The following is a 26,006-nucleotide window of genomic DNA, read 5'->3' on the forward strand; positions in this document are numbered from 1 at the left end:
GCTTTGTTTACATGTAGAAAATGGTCTTGGACTGGGTGTTGAAGATCTCAGTTCTTTTATGGCTAATAAATGCCTCTCTATTATAATTAAATGGCTGTATCATATTCTCTTGTGAGAGTCTCAAGGTGTATGGCACTTCCTTTTCTTCCCTTTGCTTAGGATACATCACCTCCAGAATCTGGCCTGTGGCAAGGCCTTCCCTCAGTATTAACAGGATTCTGTTCTCTCTAGTTTCTGTGAAGCTCTCTATTAGCTTAAGGACCACAGAATTATCCTAAAAACTTAAAGGAGTTTGAGGATATTGTTCTGATATGAAAGAATTTAGTTGTTTGGAGGTTTTCTAAGGTTGCACACTCATACATAGCGGCCAAATGGATTGGATATTTACATAGAATCTGATAATAGGTGCAGATGGCTATAAATTATTTCCAGTGTGTGCATGTGCATGCTGAAAACTAAGGGAGGACGAGAACAAGTTTACTCTTTCTGTGCCATTGTTCTGGGGTTGTGTTTTTTTCAGAATGTCAGTATCTTTGAGGAGACAGAAGTGTCTGTAAAAGTTGAGCTCAGTAACATTATATTAGAGTAATGTAGGGTAAGACATTGCAGTTGATTTCTGTGGTAATGCTGGTGCTTAATGAAATTAATTATTTTCTGGTCAAATGTGCAAAAAAAAAAGTGTTTTAAATGAATTTTTACTACAACTCCGTATCTTTTATTTCTAACATTATATTTTGTAAATCATTATAAAATATATGTAAGCAAGCAATGAGGCATAAGAGGAAATGCCATGGATTATTGTACCTTGCAAGGCTAGTCTGACTCTTGCTGGTATTGTTAATTTCCAGTGTGGCATCTTAACATCAGGCACCTGCTCTGTGCTTGCTTGATCTGAATTCACACAGTGCCTGACTTTTTGTGGCTTGCTTTCAGGGTAAACATGATCTAGTTTGCACAGCTTTCTGGAAATTAGGATACTGCAGCCTAACTACTTAAACTTTCAATTTACTTGTAACTGGTAAGCTTTCTTCTAATGCCACATTCTAGTAAAGCACTTCACAGTGTTTCAGTAGTAGGAACTATCAGGTTCTTTTGCCTTTCTGCTATCACAAGCAAGAGTGAATCATCAATGTGTTCTCATAAAGAGCAACAAAACTTTGAGATTACTCCCTGTGTGATTTTATATGCAGCTGTTAAAGGAGAGAAGAGCTAGGAATGCTAGAATGCTTTTAAAATCTTTGCAGTGGGAAGGAACTGACTATGATATGTGTCAGGCTGTTTAAGAAAGTATAATGTATTTGTGCTACAAGTGCTGTGAAGAAATAGAAGATCACTTCCTCATTTGAATTTATTTTCCTCTTTGCTGCAACTTTATTTTAAAGGATTGTTTTACCATGTGCAATGACCTTAAAACATTTAAGTCTGCTTTCTAAAAACATGGTTTCTTAAAACTGCTTTCTAAATCATCTTATTCAGCTGCATTTTTAATTTTCAGATTGAATAATTCTGATTAAATTAAATGTCTTTTTGCTAAGTTGCAATTATTATTGCATGTAATAATAGTTTCATCTCACTTTTAAGTACATGGTTGATCTCTGTTTTGAAAGGTTTGCTAAATCATCTCCAATGATTGGGTGTTCTAGAAAACCTGGTTAGTTGTTGGACCAAACAGAAGAGTGTGTTTATTTTGCAGTCAGACCCATTGATGTGTGTCCCATTGATACACTGATACAGAGTGCTATTATAAGCAGAAATAGGTGCTCTGTTACAGTCAGTCCTTATTTAGAGACTGTGTGTGATATAGAGGTCTACAGATGATACATATGATGTACCTTAACAAGGTAAAAGCGAACATATATTTCATCTCCTGTTCCACAGCAAATCTGTGACTAAATTTTCTTCAAAATTGGAAACATTCTCTAGAATTTGCATTGCTTCCAATATTCAATTCCACTTTTGCAAGTGAGAGTTGTTCTCCTTGCATCTTTTGTACAGCGTATTTCCTCTAGCAATGTCTATTTTGCAGTATTGCAAGAACTTGCAGCAAGAACTTGCAGCATTGCAAGAACAATGATCTTATCCTTTCATTACTTTCCTTACTGACAGCTGATACCAAGATTTTTCTTTCCTATTGTGAGAGAAATTACAGTCTCCGTCACTTGGTGATCATTTCCATGAACTGTTTGCCCTGAGCCTACATCACAACATTTCCCTACATTTGTCCTCTGCTGCACAGCACTGTTCACAGATGTAAAGACAGAGGCAACATCCAGTCTGCTAGTGGTTATTGTGCTCATCACAAAATGAATGGCCACCAGGTGCACCCAGGGACACTTTGGTTAGACATTAAGAAAAAATTTCTTTGCTGCAAAGTGTGATCAAGATGTGGAACAGGCAGTGTGGGGAAGTGATGGAGTCACCATCCCAGGAATTGTTCACAAAACATCTAGATGTGGCGCATGGGGAGGTGATTTAGGGATGAAGATGGCAGCGTTCACTGTTTTTGTTTTTTGCACCTTAACAACTCAGTAGAGCTTTCCTATGGTTCTAGGATAAACAGTATCCTGAAGGTATGACAAGATACCACCATGCTACCTTGGTTTGAGAGAACAGATTAAGCAGGACCTGCACAGTACCTCAATACATACATGGTTTATTGCAATGCAAAGATCAACTGATTTTAACTTTCAAAAGAAAGGTTAATAGATTAAATGTCTGTTTGAGCATTAGTCCCTCAAGGAACTATTTTGCTTTGTTTTCAGCAGACTGCAAGGCATTTCTTTTGGATTAGCTTCAAAGTTTTTTTGCAGCTGATCTTGAGGCTTTTGAAATAGTCAAAATAAAATGGAAGGTGTTTAAGTAGCTTTAAGGGGGGTGAGAGGGAATGAGGTAGTATGAGGCTTATGAAACATTTCAGATTTTGAAACTTAAGTTTGGAGATTCTAAAAGTCTCAGCAGGGGAAGAGAGAAACTGTTGTAGCCATAGATAACAAAGCAAAATTTCTGACTTTGGTTGTTGATGTGGTACTATTATGTTCCTCAATCATTTAGAAGTAATGCTTTTCTGAAGGTAAACAAGAAATTATAATTTCTGGGTGTGTTGTTTACTAATTAGGTAATCTTATATAAGTTTTCATAAATAAAAACCAGTAAATTGCCTTGACTTTTTCTCTATATTAATTTAAAAATAAATATTGTATAGATAAAGGGGAAGAAAAATCTGACTTCAGGTTCTTGCATATGTGTCTTGATCATCAGTTTATTGCATAAAACATGAGTGCTGCATCCACCTCTTGTGTTTTTGTACAAAAGTATCTGGGGTTTTGTTGTTTGCTTGTTGTGGTTTTTTTAACTTGTTTAGTTACAAGCCATTTAAATTGATAATGCCTGTGGATTACAAGAAATGTTACAGATTTTTATGCTTAAATATGAAAATTATCGGTTGGGTAAGCTGACTGATTTTTACTTGTTATCATGCTTGACAACATACAAAGATCCAGTCTTTGAAATAATTAATTATATTTATTATAATTTTGAAATATATAGAGTTAAATATAAAACTTAGTTTGTGGGAACATATACAAATTCAAAAATTATAAGTAGATTATAACACATGAAGAATAATGATTCAAAATAAGTAAATAAGAATATGAAAGACATGATAGAAGGTTTCAGTAGCTGAGTAGTTTATTGGGGTGAAATGTTTTATGACATGTAAATGTTTCATACTTGATAATTATTTTTAAAATGTTACTATTGCATTCCTTTAACTTCTCTAATATTTGCAATGTTTTTACAAGTTATAGTTCTGTTTGGTTTTATTTCTTAAATGCTTTTTTTATCATTGCATTAATTCATGTCCAGTTTTTGAATTGCCCTGTAAAAATAACTGCATTTCCCAAAATACCAGAAGACTCAGATTTTCAAGCTTCAGTGAATTTAAAAACAATAGACAACAGAGGGTTCTTGAACATTGGACTCTGTGAGCTGACATTTGTATGAATTGTTTGTAACTTTGCAGACTACACATTATGCAAAACATATAGCATGCAACTTGAAATTGAAATTCTATTGTCAGATTTAAAAAAATGTTCATGCAGTCGGAGCTTTGTAGATTACTTTGCAATATATTAATAATTAGATTAGCTCTATGTGCCTGCCTTCAATTTTTGTTGTTCCTTTCTCTCTTCCTCGTCGTGTAAGACTGACATTTTTTCTGTAATGTTCAGTGGATAATTGGCTTACCATTGACACCAAGTTAGTTATTTAAATCTTTTACTTGATTAACTGTTATTCTCTGAGGAGACAGGGATTGTTTGCCAATCTTATTTTATTTGATTTTAGTTTTTGTAAATCAATTTCTTGAGTTATAACATTACCCTCAGCTAAATGAAATACAAATAATGTATTTTCCTTTTCTTTTATTTTCTTTTCTTGAAGCCGATCAACAACTTATCCTTACACAGAAACCCAGATGTACAGTCAAAACACTGGGGGAAATTATTTTGATACTCAAGGAAGTTCTGCACAGGTGACAACAGTGGTCTCGTCCCATAGCATGGTGGGCACTGGAGGGATTCAGATGGGCGTAACAGGAGGACAACTCATTAGCAGCTCAGGAGGAACCTATCTGATTGGCAATTCAATGGAAAATTCTGGTCATACAGTGACTCACACAACGCGGGCCTCCCCAGCGACAGTAAGTATTTCAGACTGATGCAAAACCTTTGAGACTAGTCTCTTAGTCACTCAGATATTCTTGCAGACTGACACGGGTTTTGTGACAGAATGCGTTGTGGTATTATGTTGTCAGATTAAGGACTACGTAGTACTTTTTGTGAAAGAAGCACTATATATGTATAAGACACAGGAGTAAGAATACTGTGAAAACTTAATCATGAAGGCATACTTTTCCCTTGACAGCTTGTGAATAATTACATTTCATATGTTAAATTTAAACATTTTGTAATTTTTCTGAAAACGTTAGAAAAATACAGTGTTGTTGAGTGTAACTGTTAGACGTAAGTGTTAAATAATGTAAGTTATAGATCAGTATATCTAACTTCCCTCCATTTAATCAGTTTGTTTGCCTGATATTAGTATAGTTTTGGTAGCTTATTTGAAAAAATTTCCCACTGTTCAGAATACCAAGGTACTATGTTTTAACACTTCATTCTTACTTATCTATGGTATGTCTCTAAATTGTGTTCAGATTAAAAGCTCTTTTGGGAATGTCTGACAGTGCTATGGGAAAATGCATTCTGTTACAACTATGGTATAGAATACTGTGGATACATAAACATGAGCATGGAGACCTTTACCTAAGAACTTACTCAATCAGCCTTTATTTCAGTTAGGAAAATGGGTTTATACTACTCTTACCTTTGCTGCCCTAAGGAGTACTTTTACCTCATGCTTGTGAGTATTCTGGTCTGCACATAGAGATTTGAAAGTAATGGGGAAGAGAACTGTGAAACATTTGATAGCAACAGTTTAAAGATATAGAAAGGAGATAAAACATCAGTAATATTCATCAGTATTCAAAAAGGCAATAAAGTTAGGGGACTTAATTTTTTGGAACAAATGTAAAAGCATTGTATAATTTAGATGATCTGAAAATTCTTTCCAATTTGAATCTTAAAGTGATTGGTATGAATAAATACAATTTTTGTTACCATGCAGGAAATTATTACTTCATCTAAAAAACCCATGCAGTGTTATTTCAGAGAAACAAAAATTGTGAGAATCATAATTTATGAATAGTATAACTATCCCACCTGGACATAAGGGGAGCTTTCATAGCAACAGAGAATTTTATACTTGGGTTATAAAAAAGAGTTTGTATTAACATTTCCCTGTATTTTGCATGACTTAATGGAAGAACAGAGTTTCTGAAAAAAGTGTCATTCCTCTTTCAGATTTCAGGTGCTTAACTGACTCTGAAAACAATTGAGGCTTAAATGTATCCAGTAAACACAAATGAAGAGTAGTAGAGTTACTTTGAAGCTGAAAATCCTAGAATTATTTGAATGTCAGAACTCCGCACTATATTTGCAAATTAAAAACTAGTTTGATTTTTTTTTTTTTTTCAAAAATTAAAAGTAGAATTTGCCAACCTTGAACGGAAGCTAAAGTTCATGGCTTCAGCAGCATTTTTCTCTTTCCCTGTGTGTCAGTAAAATAGCCTGTTTTAGTTGCGCAAAATAAATTCTGTACTGCTATATCAACTCACTGTTAAGAATAGGAGAAAATACAGCTAGTTAAACAACAATTACTAAGTTGCATTTTGGCACTATAATAATTTCCTCTGTTTCTTAGTGTATTATTTCTTCTGTATAGTATACTTCTATAAGAATGATACATTGGAGTAATCAGAAGTACATTTCTTGCTAAGGAACTGGGACACAATATGATTTTAGATAATAATTTTAGGCTAGGTGTGTTTCAGCTGAAACATACAAGAATTAATTGAAACGCTAAAGGTTCAGTTTAAGCTCACTTGAAAGCACCACGTGTGTTTTAATTTTACTAGGTGGCATAACTAAACTGAGTGAAATAGAGCAATGTAATACTTCAATTGGATTGCACCTTTGATAGATAGAGCTTGTTTCAGTTGTGATCTTCATTTGATCTTTACCATCATAACTTTTTTCATTCTTGTGTAGAGAATATATTAGAGTGATCAAAGTGACCTGTATCCAGACTGTTTTGCTAGAATAATATGCAGAAAATTTTTTCCCAGTTTTGATTAGTTTGGAGAATTTTCATATAGAGAAAAAGGATATAGAAATTAATAGGAATTTATTTATTAATATATATGGTCATCACAAGTTCTCTTTATTTTGCCATAGAGGTACTAGTTCTGTTTACTCTTTTCAGCTGATAACTTCACTTGTTTTGTCATTTATCACCCTCACTGATCAAATCATTACATTATCTAATAAGCAAATTATTGTATGAACGATGTTAACTCTTTCTGATACATTTAGTTTAGGTTAAAAGAAATGAAGAAACAAGAGTTTCAGGTTATAAGTCAAATATATAAAATAGGTAAATTTTATTAACTGTCTTTTAGATAAATTAAATTAAAAATCTAATTTACTCTTCAGCAGGTAAGCTATTTGTTTTATGTAGAATTCAATAAAAGATAAACTTTTAAACTTAATTTTATTTTCACTTTTTCTTTATGGTTTAATATAATTCTGAGTTCTGCTTCAGAATTTCAATAAAGAGCTAATATTTTGGTTGTAATATTTAATTTGTTTTATTTTCTGTCAAACATTCATACAAGAAGGCAGTCCTTATTAAGCTACAGCATGCAGTAGCACTGCTTTTATAGCCAAAATATCAAGACTTATGCTCTCTCAAAACTATTCCAACATATATACAGTAAAGGTTTATGTTGGTATGCATGAATAACTTTTGTTAGCTTTTTCTTTACTTTTTTCTTTTTCATTGGTTACACTGCTTCTTTCCATTATATCCTTTGCTAGCCTATGAAACTACTTTCTTTACATGCTGAAAAGGTTGGTTTTTTTTATAAAACCAGAAAGGCATTCAGATTATAAGAACTTCTATATAAGATGGTCAGTAGATAAGCAGATTTCCATAATTATCATTTTCATGTGAGTATGTTTGTGGATTGGTCAAGAATGTGTGTGATTGCATTGAAGAAGAATTGGTTTAGCCTAGCTGGATGTCTGTTTGAAACAAATTTGCATGTTGAAACTTGCATGAAAGAGTCATCTGTTTAGTTTACTGGCAGCTGTCATTAAATAGGAACCACTACATTTAAGAGACTCTCCAAAAAATTGGATTGATTGCTGTGTTAATGAAATATAAATCTCCTTCCATTTTTTCCCCATATGTAAACACCTAAGGATTGTTCTTGTCATGAAAGAAGGTAATTACCATATTTCATAATATCACAAGGTTAAAAAATTCATACAGTTTCTAGTAATAAATTTGTTGTTATTCTTGTCAGTCAGTGAGAGGCTCCCATCTATTAGTCTTGTTTGCTAACAAGCTTTGTGACTGATCCTCAATTTATAGTTACCATTCACCAGTCGTCACCAACCACAGGAGGTCTCCACTCATGCTGTTACAGAAATTCATCCTATGTCAGTGCAAATCTAAATCTGCATGAAAATAAAACCAAAATTTATATGTATATAATGTATCCCCACAAACTATTAGTTCTGCTAGTAAACACAGCATGCAAAGGAATAACTTGAAAGGAAGGATAATACCTGCTGAAAATATCTTGTAATTATTGGAGAGAAAACAAGAAGTAAGAAGGCCCAATGCAAATACCATATCCTGATAATACAATTCTAGTGGAAATCTTATAACTATTTCAGAAAAACTATCTGTTTTTGCATCTTACATAAGGGCATAATGGTTATAATTTGGATTTAAGTTTGAGGTGAGATTTTATGTATTAATTTCCTTCTTGGTACAGGAGCTTTTTCCTCCTCCATTGCTTAACTTTTGTGGTGATTTTGGGGTAGCTAAATAGATTTTAGCATAAAATAAAACATTTCTGATCAAATCAAAGGTGCACAGACTTTTATGCAAAAAGGATTATTAGATCATTTTGTCTGACATCATAAATAGGCAAGATATTTACTTATTATTTCTGCAACTGAGTATAGTGGCTTTTGTGAAAAAAGGGTATCAGATGGATCTTGTGCCTTGATAAATCTCCTGCTTTGGTTTCTGCTTCAGGCTATCTAGCATCGTGGCTTGTCCCCCTCTCTTCCAGAGGTTTCAGTGTAGCAATGTCACCAAAATAATTTGTATTTCTCTGTCCCTTTGAGTACCTTGCTGCTACACTGTGAAGTCTTTTATTGAGATAATGCAATCTTCACTAGACAAGGAATGTGAGGAGAAAGGAAGAATGATTGCTACTAAGGTCAGGCACACCTACCCCAACTAGATTCTGGCTTCATCTGTCTATGCTCCTTGCTTCTCCTCTGATACAGTCTGGCCTCATTGGCTTTCAGCGTGTCTTCCCCATAAAAGCCCTGTAGCAATGATAATGTTTCCAATCTTGGCAGTTTAATGTTTATTTCTGGTATTGTTTATCAAAAAACCAAATCGTTGGAAACTTGGTTTATTCCAATGCAATATTCCAGTTTCTGATTTGAAAATATTTTAAGAAATGCAATTTTTTCATCATAAGAGATCAAAAATAGGTATCTTTCAGTCCATGGGAAGACTTTGTGTTAATTCTTCTTGTTTGAAAATGCATAATAAACTGGATGCCAGGAGACTTGACATGATGTTCTCAAAACAGTCTGGTTGTCAATGGCATAGATGCATCATTTCTGAAGGACTACAGGTTTTCTTTGGTTTCAATTAAATAAACATTTGTCCTAATATGGCCACCCTCTCTGTCTAAGGCTGTCATGCCATAAATGTTTTCAGATTTGATTTTAATAGTAATCTGAGTTGAATTTTCTGTTTAGTTTCTCTATTTTGGTTCTCTGGTGTGAACAACTCTGATGTATTTACATGTGTTTTTCAGTGTTAGGTGGAATGTATATGTTTCAAAAGTCTTTATGACAAGCTTGACAACAGATTTTTATATGGGATTTTTTGGTTTGTTTTCCAAATGTGGGGAAAATGACCACGGAGAAAAAGGTTTAGAATATGTTTAAAGATGTATATAAGAGACACTAGGTATACAAATAACTGGATGATCTAGGGAAAAGATTAGTCAGTTTGACCCTGTGTTGGAGAACTTCTAGCAAAGAAGTTAAACATAAAATCATAGATTGTTAAGGATTGGAAGGAATATTAAAGATCACCTAGTCCAATGTCCTCTGCCATGGACAAGGACACATCCCTCTAGATGAGGTTGCTCAAGACCTTATCCAGCCTTGCCTTGAACAGCCCCAGGGATGGCAATTCCACAGCCTCTCTGGACAGTCTGTTCCAGTTATTTGCCACCCTGACAGTAAAGAATTTCTTCCTAATCTCCAACCTTTGTTTCTCTCCTTTCAGTTTGTACCCATTACTCCTTGTCCTATCACTGCGGTTCCTGATTAAGAGTCCCTCTCCACCTTTGCTGCAGGCCCCCTTCAGATCTGGAAGTTGCTGTGAGGTCTCCACACAACTTTCTCTTCTCCAGGCAGAACAGACACGACTTCCTCAGTCTGTCCTCATGAGGAAATGCTCCAGTTCTCTTATCAGCCTCATGCCCTTCTCTGTACTCGCTCCAACAGGTCCATGTTCCTCCTGTGCTGGGAGCCCAGAGCTGATGCAGCCCTGCAGGTGGGGTCTGAGCAGACAGAATCCCCTCCCTGGCCCTGATGGCAGCAGTGCTTAGGTACAGCCCAGGACACCTTTGGCCTTCTGGACTGTGAATGCACATTGCCAGCTGCTGTTGAGGTTTTCCTCAACCATGACCCCTAAATATTTCTCTGCAGGGCAGCTTTCACACTTCTCCACCCACCCTGTAGCCTGTGATTGCCATGACCCAAGTGTAGGACCTTGCACTTCACTTTATTGAATTTCATGAGATTTGCATCAGCCCGCCTGAATTGTGTCAAGGTACCCTGGAACCTGGGTAATAACATTACATTTGAAAATTTGGGAAGGAAAAGGTAATTGGATTTAACTCCAAGCATTTTTTATTTTTCCAGTCTGTGACTGCTAGGTGTGCTTTTTCTCCCAAATGACTCCATGTGTTCTTTTATAATCACTAGAGAACATGCTGTATTCATTAGTCAGGATGCATGCTTTATGTACCTGTAGACTACTGGTAGTGTGCATTTGCAGCAGGTGTTTTGACCCGTATCTGTTATGTATATTAAATTTTCATATTTAGAATTTAACCAGGGGAGTTTTTAGAAATAAAAAAAGCCCTTCTTTATCTAAGTCTTTAAGGTTTATCAGCATTCTTTTAAGGTCAGCTTTATGTAAAATACCACACTAATTTTACAGCTTTTTTTTTCTTCTTCTCTTTCTGCATATTTACAGTTCTTTCATTCCACAGACTTAAAGAAGTATCTTTCTGTCTGTTTTCATGGTATTGTTTCAATATTTTTTGCAAAATTTCACAAAATCTGTTTGCAGGTGTTGCTACAGCTTTTTCTATTGACAGGAATGCAAATCTTTTAGATTTAAGTCTCCAGCTGTACAGACTAGATTGGAGTTCTCCTCACATGGTCAGTATAATTTCATTTTCAAGCTTGTTTCTTGTGAGCAAGCTTGTCGGCCTAACACAACCCTCTGGCACAGGTTTCAGAAAGCAGTATTATATACATGAATACTCTGTCCTGAAATAGTACTGAAAGCCAACATGAACCATGCATGTTTGTGGCATCCTAAAAGCCTGAAATTGTCACATTTTCAAAAAGCCTGTGTCCATTATCATGTATTTTCAGATTCATTCTGCCTTATTTAGGTAGGCGCAATTGCCTCAAGTACCCAGGACTTAGCTAGCTGTACCACCAAATCAGCCTTTCTTGTATACATATGATGAATAAGTAATTCCTTCATAATGGAGCATTGTGATGATAGCTGCTTTAGAATTTCACTTCCTTTAAAGCCTGAAAGGGTGAACCTTTGGAAGTGGATAAAGGGCATTGTGAATGAGAGGTGCCTGTGGAAAAAGAGACAGTAGCTATCTTTTTTCAAGATGTTGCAACAATGTATTGAATACTAAGATACCACCTGCCTGCCCTGCTGCTGGTGGACAGTGGTTTGCAAAGGCAAACAGATAAAAAAAAGAAAATTGTAGGCTGCCCAGATTGTTCACTAAACAGCAGGACTTCAATTTCTGCACATTGTTTTCTTTTTTTTTTTTATTCCTCAGAGCAACTTATGATAACATTTTATAGTAATTGTGAAATTGTTAGTTGATCGTGGAAATTGTTAGCTGAATCATGTGGAAAACCACTATTTCTTTCTTCTTCCTAAGAGGAAGGGAGTTTTTTGCAAAGTGGGTTTGGGATAGGTGTTTGCTATGTCTGTGCTATATGCATCTTAGACTATTACGTGTCATTTGTTTATCTAGTAACATGTTAATGAATACTGAGACATAACCTAGCAAAAACAGTCAGTAACTTCCAAATCAGGAGATCATGTAAGGATTACATTGTAGATGCACATACTGGGATCAAACTGCTGAAGTTTTTAACCCCAGGAGAATATCCTTATTCCTTATTGATTGTATCTGAGTATATGGCAGTGTTTTAGCTCACTAACAAAGTAAATTGAAGAAATTCACAATCTATAATGCTCTTAATTTAGTGACTGCCTATGTTTGTAACTGTACAAACTGATTAGTCTTCCTACATGTAGTGTAACATCTAACATGATTTAGTTGGAATTGCAGTGTGAGTGATAGTGTATATTTCAGTTATCAGAACTTTTAAATAAATTATTGTAGTTTATTAAGGCAAGAAAAGGGGGAATGTATGACTGATTACATATTCAAATAAATGAAATTCTTCCTATTTAACATATCAGATAAATATGTAGGAAGTTGTGCCTGGAATCTCTCACAGTTTATTGTTAAAAATGGAAGGGTATCAGTCTTCCTTTTGCATTTTTACAGAATATAATTTTAAATGTTAAAATTACTTTCGTCTGTCAACAAAGTATTATAGTAATACACACTGTATTACCTGTGTAGTTATTCCGTGTTTGTGCTTAAGTGCTATTAGAATAGAGGGGTAGTGTTCAGTTTTTTACAGCCTAAATAAAAGTCTCTGGCCAGAACTTAGAATCTAAAAGCTTGAAGGAACAGATCGTTCACATAAGGAACAGATCCTTCATATAAGGAACTTTTTACTTGGATAGCTTCTATTTCCTGTACACGGGTGTCGCACAGAGCCTCCTGAAAACCCAAACCCTTGGAATAGCAGAGTAGAAGAAAATAAAATATTTCAGCTGTGGGGGGCCTACAAGAATAATATAGCCCACCTGCTTCACTTCAGGGCCGACCCAATGGTAAAGCAGGCTCTTAAGGGCTCTGTCCAAATGGCCCTTACACATTGATAGGCTCAGGGCATTATCAAGCTTGACCACCCTCTCTGTAAAGAAATGCTTCCTAATGGCGAGTCTGAACCTCTCCTGGTGCAGCTTTGAGCCATTCCCCCACATCCTGTCACTGGGTCCCAGGGAGAAGAGATCAGCACCTCCCTCTCCACTTCCCCTCCTCAGGAAGCTGTGGAGAGCAAGGAGGTTGCCCCTCAGCTGCTTTTCTCCAGACTAGACAAGCCCTCAGCCCTTAGCAGCTCCTCACAGGCCACGGTGTCCAGTTCTTCCACCAGACGCCTTCTTGCCCTTCTCCAGATGCCTTCGCAGACCTTCCCATGGTTCTGAAATGGTGGAGCCCAGAGCTGCACCCAGCTCTGGACAGGAGGCCCTGCCCTAATGCTGGACACAGAGAGACAATCACCCTTTAGAGTGCCAAGGTTGCTGCACTCAGGATGGGGTTTGCTGCAACCAGATGGGGTTTGCTGCACTCAGGATGGGGTTTGCTGCACCCAGATGGGGTTTGCTGCACTCAGGATGGGGTTTGCTGCACCCACATGGAGTTTTGCTGCACCCAGATGGGGTTTGCTGCACCCAGATGGGGTTTGCTGCACCCAGATGGGGTTTGCTGCACTCAGGATGGGGTTTGGTGCACCCAGATGGGGTTTGGTGCACCCAGATGGGGTTTGCTGGACTCACTCAGGCTGGGGTTTGCTACACCCAGATGGGGTTTGCTGCACTCAGGATGGGGTTTGGTGCACCCAGATGGGGTTTGCTGGACTCAGGATGGGGTTTGGTGCACTCAGGATGGGGTTTGCTGCACTCAGGATGGAGTTTTGCAGCACCCAGATGGGGTTTGCTGCAGCCAGATGTGGTTTGCTGCACCCAGATGGGGTTTGCTGCACTCAGGCTGGGGTTTGCTGCACTCAGGCTGGGGTTTGGTGCACTCAGGTTGGGGTTTGCTGCACCCAGATGGGGTTTGCTGCGCTCAGGATGGGGTTTGCTGCACCCACATGGAGTTTTGCTGCACCCAGATGGGGTTTGCTGCACCCAGATGGGGTTTGCTGCACCCAGATGGGGTTTGCTGCACCCAGATGGAGTTTGCTGCACCCAGATGGGGTTTGCTGCACCCAGAGGGGGTTTGCTGCCCTCCTGGCTGCCAGGGCACACTGCTGGCTGCCACAAAGCCTGCTGCCAAGCAGCACCCCCAGAACCCTCTCTGCAACCCCAGAGCCGCCCCTCTCCCAGTTTAGACTTGTGTCTGGCATTTCTTTATCCCAGGTGCAGAATCTGGCATTTTGACTTGTCATTTTCATGTCACCGGTGATTGCCCAGTGCTCCACTCTATCCAGATCCCTCCCCTCTCTCTGCAAGGCCTCTTGTCCGTCAGGAGAGTCAACAGCACCTCCCAGTTACAGCGCCTCCCAGTTTGATAACATCTGCAAACTTACTAAAGGTGCGTTCAAGTCCTGTATCCAGATCATTGTTAAAAATGAACAGAACTGGCCCTAGAACTCAGCCCTGCAGGACACTAACAGAGTAAAACAAGAAGCAGTCATAAGTTTTCAGAAAGCGCTAGTGAATCACTTAGTGTCTAAAAAATTTGTCTTCAATCATAGTTTATGCTCAAAAGTAGTTAAAGTAATTTTACAACCTATATGCAAAGAGGGTTTCTGGTGTGGATACATCTGTCAGATAAAGGTTAAAGTTCATTTTATCAAAATATTATCTACAAATGGTGAACAAAATAGTAGTGAAAACAATTTCTCTTTAAGCTTGTCCTAGTAGAATATGTGGAGACTCATTTTTAATATAGATCCCATTTCTGATCTTGATAAAGTAATTAACATGTTTTAGTGGTGACCAGTGTTGCTTGGCTTATGTGATGTACAAAAAGTGAACACAAATTCTGTGCCTTCAGTGGCTATAGTCATGAAATCTACTAAAAGCAACTCCAGCAACAAACATCTCCCAAATGATGAAAAGCCCACAAAAGCCGTGGAATTTATATGGCAGTGAGAAGTCAGTGTCATTGTAATGCCACTTTTCAAGTGAAATTACTAGAGATGCCAATTTTTTTAGCAGGTTGGTTTCCTGAACAAAGAAGACCACAAGTTGCAGCAACAAAATGAGAGTAGGGCAGTAGTGGAATGAGCAGCAGGCAGTGTAACCCTGGTGTACAGTACTGCTGTGGATTAAGCGCTGTGGTACATGTGACCTAACATTCAGATTTAGGATTTAAATGTCTGTACACTCTCAATTCTTTGATTGTAGTATTTTTTTAGGAAGGGAAACTCTCTGGCTACAATATATAGTAAACTGACCTTATGATGATCTTTTGACCTTGTAGTTTTTTTCTTGAAGCATGCTTTTAAAAGTTGATCATTCCTGTGTGATTTAATACTTTGACTTCGGGTTTATTCCACTGAAGCAAGTCAGACTGTTAAAAGAAAGAACGTTATTGCCAAGCAAGAATGTTTTTTAATATAGTAATTGCATATATTTAATAATGTACCTTTTTTTAAAGACTTGCAAAGCTAATATTACACAAGTAAAAGAAATTGCTCCTGACAGCTAATATATTAAAATACTTGTCAATTGCCCTCAAAAAAAGGAGAAACTAGTTTTACAGGTAAATTCAAATATCAGCTATAGTAGTTTTCCATTTCTACTATACAGAGAGTAAATTCAGCCAATATTGATAAATTATATCATTAAAATGAAAATTAGTACTGTGGTATTTGAAGTACGATAGACAGGGCTCATTAAAAACGTTTGCAGAGATAATTATAAGTATTTTTTTTAAAGTTTAAGTGGTGGTTCCATTGCTTTCATTTCGGCCATTTATTGTAGCTAATAATTGTGTGCCTTTTCTTACTGTGCATTCCATTGTCTCTGTCATTTTCATTGTTGGTTTTTGCTCTTCTGGCCCCCCAGATAAATTACACTTAGGTTTTTTCTTTAATGTTGTTGCCAAACTGATCAAAACCAAAATATCCATTGTTAATTAAAAGGAAAAGAGAGAAAATGGACATGAGAGTAACCATACATTTGAATTTGAAAAAAATCTCCTTTGTATTTTAGTTATACTGTGTTTTCTTTTCCTTTCTAAAAGCAAAATTATTGTGAACAAATCTGCTTTTCCAAAGGCTGGATCCTGCAGTCTGTGTAACTCCTGACTTTCCATTTACTTTGGCAGCTGGGGATCTTCAAAGGGTACTGGCAGGAGTAAGGATTGATGTCCTGTCCCAGTGAAGCTAATGGTGTAAAGCCTATTGAATTACTTTGGTTTGGGATTTGATTCTGTGATTTCAGATAGTTAAAGTTTTGTTTCTAATTCAGTTCTTATTGCAAGCTCTGCATGTTTCTTCCTGGTATAGTTGAAGGGAAAACATATGGAGGCCTTCCATAAAATTGTTTAGGGATTTTTTTAAATTTTTTTTTTACTTTAGTGATTATGTTTTTGTTCCGACTGGGTTATTTTTATTTCTGTGCAGCTCACCAGTAATTCTACTTCTTTGAGCTCATTCTGAGCAGTTTGGAAGGTAAAATGAACTTTGAGGCTGTGATCCTGCATTATACATGCTAGCAAAATTGGATATGTGCAAGGACTTTCTGACCCCATTGAGGAGGCTTGTGTTCACTGGGACTCTAGATTGAGGCCTTTTAATAAAATATATGCCCTAGCCAGGAATAAAGCAGGCATTTCTGTTGGTCTGTAAGGAATCTGTCAAAACTTCTCTGATCAGGCTTTTTTACTATCCCATCTTGAGTCCTTTTTTTAATGACATCTATTATCAGATTGAAATGGCGATTGAGACACTGCAAAAGTCTGATGGTCTGTCCACTCACAGAAGCTCTCTTCTCAACAGCCATGTAAGTTGTCTCTTCTTCACATACACTCTCTCTTGCTTGTTCTGCATGCTTAGCCTGCCTCTAAATGTTTGTTTTATTTTATTATTACTTTTTGCTCTTAATCTTCCCATCTTAGTTGCTTGTAATCTTCTACTACACCTCCCATGGCTTTATTTTGTCAGATTAAATGTCTTTATGGTATATTGCAGAGTGTTACCTGTTTCCTATGCTGTACACCTGTGTTAGGATGAGTTAACACATTTGACTGTTTTGCGGGTTACAGTGTAAATATCAAGCTAAGGTTCAATTAATTCTAAATTAGGTGGCTTTTGGCATTTTAAATACAATTGTCTGCATCATAAGAACTGTGTACCATATACTAATTTTGTGGCATGTGAAGAGGAAGAGAAGAAAAAGCACACCTAAATAATATATTTAGGTTATTCCTAGGTGTTTCTTCATTTATTCTGACTAGTGAGTTTATTTTGAAATTACTTAAGAATCCTAAGGATCCTTCTGATGACCTGGTCAAAATTGAAAGCAGTGCCTTAATTTGAAGTACACAGAAATGTCTTATTCATCTGCCTTTTACTTTGTTCTTACGCTGCAAGTCTAACATTTCATAGACAAAGCTAAAAGATATTTGGGGAAAACATGATCTCCAAATATAGTGACAAGTTCATTATATAAAACTTTAAAATAAAGGAAAAAGACCAAGTTAATTTTAAACTTATTATGTAAATAATGTTATTACTTTGTAAGTTGTTAGTCCTTCTGAAATGTTTTTTTTTCTGTTGGTTCTTATGGTTTTGAATTTTGTATTTTTGCCATGTTGATTGGTTTGTATTCATATTACTTTTTTTCCTTCTCAGCTTTCCTTATTATATGAATTCAAATACCATTATTGCTTTACAGAAGAAATTGAAATTTAGTTTGCAGTCTGAAATGTAGAATATGATAGTAGAGATTATCCTTTGGAAATTAAATTAAAAATGTATGCTTTAGAAGGTTTGGGTTTGGATTTGGATTTTTTTCCTGTAGGGGTCTGGTTTTGTTGAACTTGAAATTAAAAATGTTTTGTGGAGAATTTAGGCAAGCTTTTTTTTTCTTAAATCTAAAATTTAGAGGAAAACTGTATCATAAAAAGTTACAGGAAATTATATACAGAAAGAAAATTTAAATTCCACCTTTTCTGCTTACAAAATAATTATTTTGAAGATAAGGTGGTATCAAAATTATTATTTAAATAATAATAGATATTATTGGACTGATAATATCAAAATGATTGTTTAAATGTAATTTTTAACAGACTGTGACTTTTTCGGGAATGTTTTAGAACCATCTAAAAAGACTTAAAACACTAGAACTATTGTAAGTTTGTGTTTAAACCTGTTAGGAAGTCTCTAGTCATTGTATAAAACTAAGAAAGATTACAAGATAAGCTGCAGTGCCTCCCTAAGCTGTGTTTCACTCATTCCTAGTTCTAGGCACTGTTCACAGTGTCTTCCCAATAACAAGATTGGTACAGAAGATCACAGTCCTTCCAGCTATGAAGACTTTCCGTGATATTCTTGACTGTGAACACTTAGTGAAAAATACTGTGTTAGGGATGTATCTTTGACTCTGTGGGGAAAGAAGAATTTAAAACAACCCTTGCACACATTTTTATCGCAAAAAGTCTTTACTGCTTTTGGTCATTTTGAAAGAAATTTAAAATCTAGATCAAGCTTACAGGATATTTTGCCTGTTTTTAAAGCAATGATTATTGTCTTTAATCTCAAGGACAGTGTAAAGAAAGTTTGAGTGTAGTTGTACACTTTGTCTCTTTAAACTTTTCTTGAATTTGCCTTCTAATGGTTTGGTTTGGCATTTATTAAATAATTTGCTTAACAGATTTTAAAATGGAATTCTAAATTGTGTTTTTAATTAACTTATACACTTAGAAGGTGATAAATTAATTTGTGGAAATATTTTAGTTTGGGATTTAAATTTTCAACCTTTGTTACCTCAGTGAAGTTTTGTAGGATTTGTTTTCCTAAATACATGAGTTCTCATTTCAAGGAGTTTGTAATTTCTCCTCTGTTTTCTTTTGTTTCTTGATGTATTTCTGCGTGGGATCAACTTATTCAGCCTATTGATAGTTGAGTGTTTTATAAACATTGCAGATTAATTGAAATCACACTCAATTTAACAGGTCTGGCTCTGTGAATATTTAGTACCTTTCCTCATCTTAGCATTACATTATGGTCAGTACTACAAATTCATAACCCACCACTCAAACCTGAACAATTTTAGAATTGTATTTCAGCTTGATGGAGAAGTGTTGTTTGGATTCTTTAAAAAGTTGTTTACAGTAATGTTTGGATTCAATTTTCTCTTAAAATCATGAATTAACTGCACTTTTTCTTCCAGGCTATAATCTATGAAGTAAGGATTTCAAGCCCTTACTACTAAGTAACTCCTTCCAAGAGCAAAAATTCTAGTATTGCACTTAACTTTTCATTTGGCTTTTTGTGTGTTGAATAATGCAAGTTATGTTTGAAATAACATCTGTTAGAAATTCATATAATTAATGAAGTGCACTCAAAGTGATTAATAATAGATTAGAAACCATCTGGAGGAAAATATCTTTAATGCTACACACAGAACTTAATTGCAAAATAATTAATTTTTTGTTTGTCAGTCTTTTGGGATTGACAGAGTTTTTCCCCTTGGGGAAAGCAGAAGTACTTCAAGTTCTGTATAGTTCTGATTCAATTCTAGATGTAATAATATATGACAAATGTTATATAAATGTATTAATACAAATAGAAATGTAATAACAGATTTTCAGTATGGATAGATTGCAACCACTGAAAGTTATAATTACGTTTGTAAGCCGAGACAGGCTTAGGTCAGATCACTAGTGAAATAAGTCTGATACATTCACACAAAACTCAAATATTAACAATTATACCTTTTCTTCAGCTATATTTCAAAATGACAGTTTGGAAGCACTTGTGAATGTTAGTACATATAAAACAATCATAAATCATGATTAACTGGACTTCTTCATTTTCTTTATTTGAAATGCAAAATTGCCTGCAAACCAAGCTAAAAATCTTATGTCTTGGAAGTATTTGCATCTTCTTTCTGTATTTTTCTAGAGGTGAGAAAACTCTAGCGATCCATGACAAGTGCAGGAAAAAATAAGGAAAATGTTGACTTATCAAAAAATAAAAACAGTGAAATTTAATGAATTCTCAGAGTCTATTGGTTTTGCTATATTTTGTGATTTTCCTTTAGTACTAAATCTAGGAGTATTAAACTGTCCTTTTAACATTTTTTTGTGTATTAGCAACAGCTAGAGGTGTGTCGTGAGTGTGCTGTACTTAGAACATGCAGTGATGTTACATAATGTCTCTTCTTGCATGTTTCTAATTATCTACCACAATTACATGAAAAGATTACTGTTTTTCCAAGAAACTCATTCTGTTCCATTTGGAAGTCAAAGGCAAGCAGGCTACAGCTGAAAGGGTTTGTATCCCTAATGATTCATAGACGTACCAATTATTTTCAATGTTACCTAGGTAGCTCTCTGACTTTTATGCAGTAGCTTTTTTTTAATTTGTATCTTAATGTTTTTTAACAACAAAGAGAAACAGTATCATTTTCCAGTTTTGCAAATACATTAATTACCTATTGTGCCAAAGAAGTTTGTTTTCTGCAGTTTATGTGTATTACATTCATGATTCCTTTATTTCTTTGTGGTACTAACAATTTGTCTCCAAAGCATAGATACCTTTATTACATACTGATATGTGGTACTGAATCAAAAATATTTTAAGAAAAGGGTACTTCCCTGAAGTCACAAATGCAATGAATTCTGCTATTATTCCCTGGTAATTCTGAAGATATCAAAGCATTATTGTATTGTATTGTAACTAACATTTAAAGACACTCTGAGGAAGAAAGTAATTTTTAATAGACCTGAAGAGTGGTTCCATCTGTCAGAAGTTAATGCTGTATGGCTACAGTATTTTCAATAAAGTATATAATAGGGTGGTTTTTTTTCTGTTTTGTATGTGATATAGCTTCAATGGCTTTTAGACAACTATGAAACTGCAGAAGGAGTGAGCCTTCCAAGAAGTACCCTTTACAACCATTACTTAAGACACTGTCAGGAGCACAAGTTGGATCCAGTCAATGCTGCCTCCTTTGGAAAACTCATACGGTCAATCTTCATGGGACTACGGACCAGAAGACTTGGAACTAGGTTTGTGCAATTGAAATCCTGAATTATAATAAAAAATAAAGGTAATAATTATGGATAAGAAACTAGTCTGCTAGGAAAAAGAATACATAAGAATTCTTTTAATAAGAATCCTTTATTAAAATATTAGTGTTTTTCTGTCAGTTCTATTTCTTCATGTTGAACAGTTCTGTGTTTTTTCAAGATGCTATTATAGTTTCATTTCTTCTGCTTTTGACAGTTAATGTGTTTGTATTTTGGTCACTACACTTCAGATTTTTATCATTACAAATAAAACATAACTTTCTATTTGGAAATCACTAAGAAATACTATTTGCCCATACTAGATAATTTGTATTTATTTGCATTTTATTTTTCTTACTGAAGTGGACTGCAAGTTAGTATGCTGATAATATTTGTTTAAGAGAGTGAGTTAATTTCCCAAAGGTAGCAAAAAGACACTGATGTAAAACAGGTATGACAGGAGAGCCAGACCTGATTTGTGTGTGTTGTTTTCCAGTCAATGTAAATTTTAAAGTAAATGTAAAGAAAATATGTAAAACTAGTATTACTGCTCTTTTAATGCTTGCTCTTCCATAAAGGGGGAACTCCAAGTATCATTATTATGGGATTCGGGTCAAGCCAGACTCTCCTCTTAATCGACTACAAGAGGACATGCAATATATGGCCATGAGACAACAGCCCATGCAGCAGAAACAGAGGTAAAGTGTGAAACACATCTATTCATGCTATTTCTCATTCATCAAGTCTTTTCCTTACATGGACAAGTTCAAATTCCTGTTCAGCTTTTTTGCTGTGAAAACAAAAGTGTGCTGAATACCCAATTGATGTCAATGATGTCAGGCACCAGTCAAAGTGAAAGAATATTTACCTAGAAATTGTCATAAATTTGCAGAAAATAAATAATGATTACCTATAATATGAACAGATTCTTCTTAACGATATTGAATTCTTGTCCCACAAGACGAGTAAAAGCAGTAAGAGCTTTAATTTCAACATTCCTATTTCTTTTCATTGCTGTATCATTTTATGTTCACACTTCTTATCAGAGAACTTACAATTAAGTTGCTTGGAATTTATTTCATGTCCCTATGAAGAATTAATATGACCTCAATGGTTTGCCTCCAAGTATATGTAAGTATATTCACTTAGGATCTGTTCTTCCTGAGGAACCTGTGAAGGCTCAGAAGTAGTTGAAAACTGCGGCACAGGGCTGTACTGGTGGTGAAAGAATGTGTGAATATGCATATTAAAAACTATTTTAAACAGAAAATTAATTATCTTTGAAAATTAATAATCTTTGAAAATTAATTTTGATTTGACTGGTGTTACTAGCCAGTCATATTGCTCTAAAGTAAAATACATTAGATGCATAATTTCATGATTCTAATCAATAGAAGAGCACTACATCAAGCAAGTCATCTTTAGAACACTTACTCCTCCAAAAACCTTCAGTTGAACAAAGTTTGGTATAGTGTACCAAGCATATTTTGTGTCTTTGTACACAACTGAAATATCGAAAACACAAACTTTTAACTTCAAACTTTTCAAACTTAACTTCAAACACAAAGATCATTTTGATCAGAAATTATTTTACTGTCATTTCCAGACAGTACAGATTATTTACAACACTAAATGGAAGCTCATGGTAAGATATATGGTCTTAACTGTCTTTTGCTGAGCATAATACAGGAGCATGAGATGTCTCATACTAACATCATGTAGAAAATGCTTATTACAAAAACCATGGCAGGATTATATAGTAAGGAATGATGATAGATATTTACAAAATCTCCCAGCAAGCTTATTTTACCCACTCAATCTCATTCACTTAGACATTTCATTCACTTGCATTCAAAATTACATATGTGCACCAAAACATATGGTCTAACTAGAATTATTTCTGGAAAAATGATGCCAGTCAGCTAAACACTGTCACATCTCTTGTCTTCTTCATGATTCACAAAGAAAAAGTGATTTTGGAATTTCATTATATAACTGTTAGGACTGGATATTTCTTTTTGTATTATTTGCTTGATTATTTTATTTAAGACCACTGTATGTCTTACATAGTTCCCTTATTTCCCTTAGCTAAATATGTTTGGCATAATTTTCTTAACTTTAAGTCAGCATGTTCCTTGATTATATCTGAACAAAATCACACATATGGCACTGTGTGCAGTTAGTGTACACTTCTGTGCCCCATGTTTTGTACTTGTACACGTGTACCTGCACCAACATGCACCCAATTCAGGCTCAATTCACACCAATCCTAAGCTCTGCTGTGAGAATCTGTAAAGGTATTGATGATGGGTGGGAACTGCAAGGTACCATTATGCACAATATGTAGCTTTTACATGAAAATACTGTGCTATAGAGGGCTTAGTATTTAATTTCAGTGTTTCATATACAACAGTGTGTGTTCTTATCATTATTATCCACGTGTATTCAAAAATTCTAGCAGGATTTATTAAGAGAGAACTAAAAAACTGAATATTTTAATTTTCTTGATTATGGGAATATTTCTCTTTCGTCAGCTTATTAATATTTCTAGTGGTTCTTTTGTCTTTTAAATTAGTGGTAAATTGCAGTCAATACACTTTTTTTCTTGGTAGTTATACCAATTCTACCATCTCTATCAGACACATTTAGTTGAATAAATACTTCTAGTTCTCTTCAGCAAAAGCTGTAGACTGAATGTATTCTTCATTTTTCTTCATTCCTTTTCTTAATTTGGGAACCATGAAGCTTTTGGATTTGCATAACTTCAGTATCAAAAAGTGCTTGTTTTAAGTCTTCATTATTATGAGACAGTATTGTTGCTTCTTAAAAGTCATGAAACATTACCTTTGTTTTACAAAATTATGTCAATCTGTGTGGAAAGGGAAGGATTTGATTTTTTTGGTATAAATTTGCCAGTGTTACAATATGCTGTTACTAAGCTAAATTCTAGCAGAAATTGGGAGTACTGCTGGAATATCACCTTTGTGAATTCTGTAAGCCATTGTTAACACTCTGGCTTCCCTTAGTGCTTTTTTCCTTCTGTTTTTTACAAAGTAAGTAAGAACCTCCAAATTCTTTTGACGCTTTTGCTGAAAATTTTATTTTGAGATGGAAAAATCAAACTCAGTGTTCCATTTATGAAGAAGTAAACAGAAGGGATAATTTTGTACTTGATATTTTGCAGGTATAAGCCTATGCAGAAAGTGGATGGAGTTGCAGATGGCTTCACAGGAAGTGGTCAACAGACAGGCGCATCTGTTGAACAAACTGTAATTGCCCAAAGTCAACATCATCAACAGTTTCTAGGTACAAAAGCAGGCTTTATACTGCTATATAAATAAGTAAGGTGAACTTTGTTTTCACAGTGAATATCAAGCCAGACAAGTAAAATAGTTGCATCTGAAGTTATCATGCCCTCTGTAAAATCCTTACTCTCAACAGAACCAAAAGGCACTTAAATTATGCTTTATGTAATTTAAGTTCTATGTAATATTTAATATGCATAATGTAAATATAAAAGGAAAATTAGAAAAAACAGTGTGAGGTGTACTTCATATTACATAAATATGAAGTTGCTTTGCATAATTATATTAAATGTGCATATTGAAATTCCTGCTATGAAAGTTGTTTCCTTCATGTGCATTACAGTGCATTTTATTTCGTGAAAGTTGGCATAGGGGGATTGCACTACTATGGCATTGCACTACTATGCAGGTTAGCCACTCCTAGCTGTTTTGAAAGGGTGTTCTAGTGTTGTGAGTGGAAAAAGACAAATAGTTTAAACTGAAAACTCAGAGGTCACATTTAAAAATATCCAGATTGTGGATTTGTTGACCAGTTAAGCATGTATTCCAGTCACAGACACAAATCTTAATTTAGTTCATTGTTTATGTAAAAAGAATCCTTGGCTGTGCTGATAGAGTGTGCTATTAGTGTAGGCTTATTTGGTTGGGATTTTCAGCCACCAAATCCTTTGGCTTGATTTTGCTGTAACTAAAACCATTTGGAGCATAAGGGTAGCATTAAAATGTTTTGAATCTTCTTTTCCAGGTATCTTTCAGTCCAGTATTTTTATCTTACCATCTTGTCTCCCAGAAATATTTGTGGCAAATAGTAAAAGCACACATTGGCTCTACTTTAAAGTCTAGTAAATGTCAAGTAAAAATGTATATTGAGTTTATTAAGCCCCATCACACCTGGCTGCATGGAAGCTCTTCAGCTGAGCAACAAAAAAATTATTTAAGGATTAGTCTCTCCTGCACTGAATCTACATATTTTCTTCGTAATAGTCTGAAAAAGCATATGTTAGGTTCTCCATATATGTATACTATGTACATGATAGCATTGTAATCTATACTAGTATAATTTTGTATTCATTTTTTACTAAAAATTATTAATGTATTTAGCATTTTGGCATACAACAGGTATTAAACAATTTCCCCTTTGAATATTATGACCTTTTTGAATTTATTTCCTTGTATAATCCTTAGATTTTTTTAACTATACTGTAATTGGCACTTCTTTCATTTTGTTGTCATGACAACAGATGCATCTCGGGTACTGCCAGAGTTTGGAGAAGTTGAAATATCTTCTCTGCCAGATGGTACTACCTTTGAGGACATCAAATCACTACAGAGTCTTTATCGAGAGCACTGTGAGGTATTTCCTATAAACCATTTATTTTCAAAAGTTTATGACTTTTACTGAAGGCCAGTACAGCAGAATAGTGTCCAATATATTGTAGCCATGAAAGTGGCATGTGACCTTCCCACAATATTTTATTTATCTCAATGAAAACAAGAGCAAAAAAGGGTTTTCTGAATGATCCCCTTTGCAGGGGAAAGAGTAATATGTAATAAATTCTGAGAATAAAATGTTGTTACATGTATGTTTCTCAGAATGTTAG

General features: G+C 35.1%; 1 protein-coding gene across 1 annotated transcript in view; it reads left to right on the forward strand.

Moving 5' to 3' along the window:
* Window positions 1–26,006, forward strand: part of RFX3 (regulatory factor X3) — a 106,566-nt gene that overhangs the window by 61,615 nt on the left and 18,945 nt on the right. Inside the window, exons 4-9 of the mRNA XM_059492501.1 lie at window positions 4,441–4,699; window positions 16,792–16,866; window positions 20,919–21,100; window positions 21,679–21,798; window positions 24,285–24,406; window positions 25,647–25,759. Of these exons, the coding sequence (XP_059348484.1) occupies window positions 4,441–4,699; window positions 16,792–16,866; window positions 20,919–21,100; window positions 21,679–21,798; window positions 24,285–24,406; window positions 25,647–25,759 (871 nt within the window). The remainder of the gene's footprint in view (window positions 1–4,440; window positions 4,700–16,791; window positions 16,867–20,918; window positions 21,101–21,678; window positions 21,799–24,284; window positions 24,407–25,646; window positions 25,760–26,006) is intronic.

Source organism: Ammospiza nelsoni, chromosome Z, assembly GCF_027579445.1.
Source record: "Ammospiza nelsoni isolate bAmmNel1 chromosome Z, bAmmNel1.pri, whole genome shotgun sequence".
In the NCBI taxonomy this organism is placed as follows: Eukaryota; Metazoa; Chordata; class Aves; order Passeriformes; family Passerellidae; genus Ammospiza; species Ammospiza nelsoni.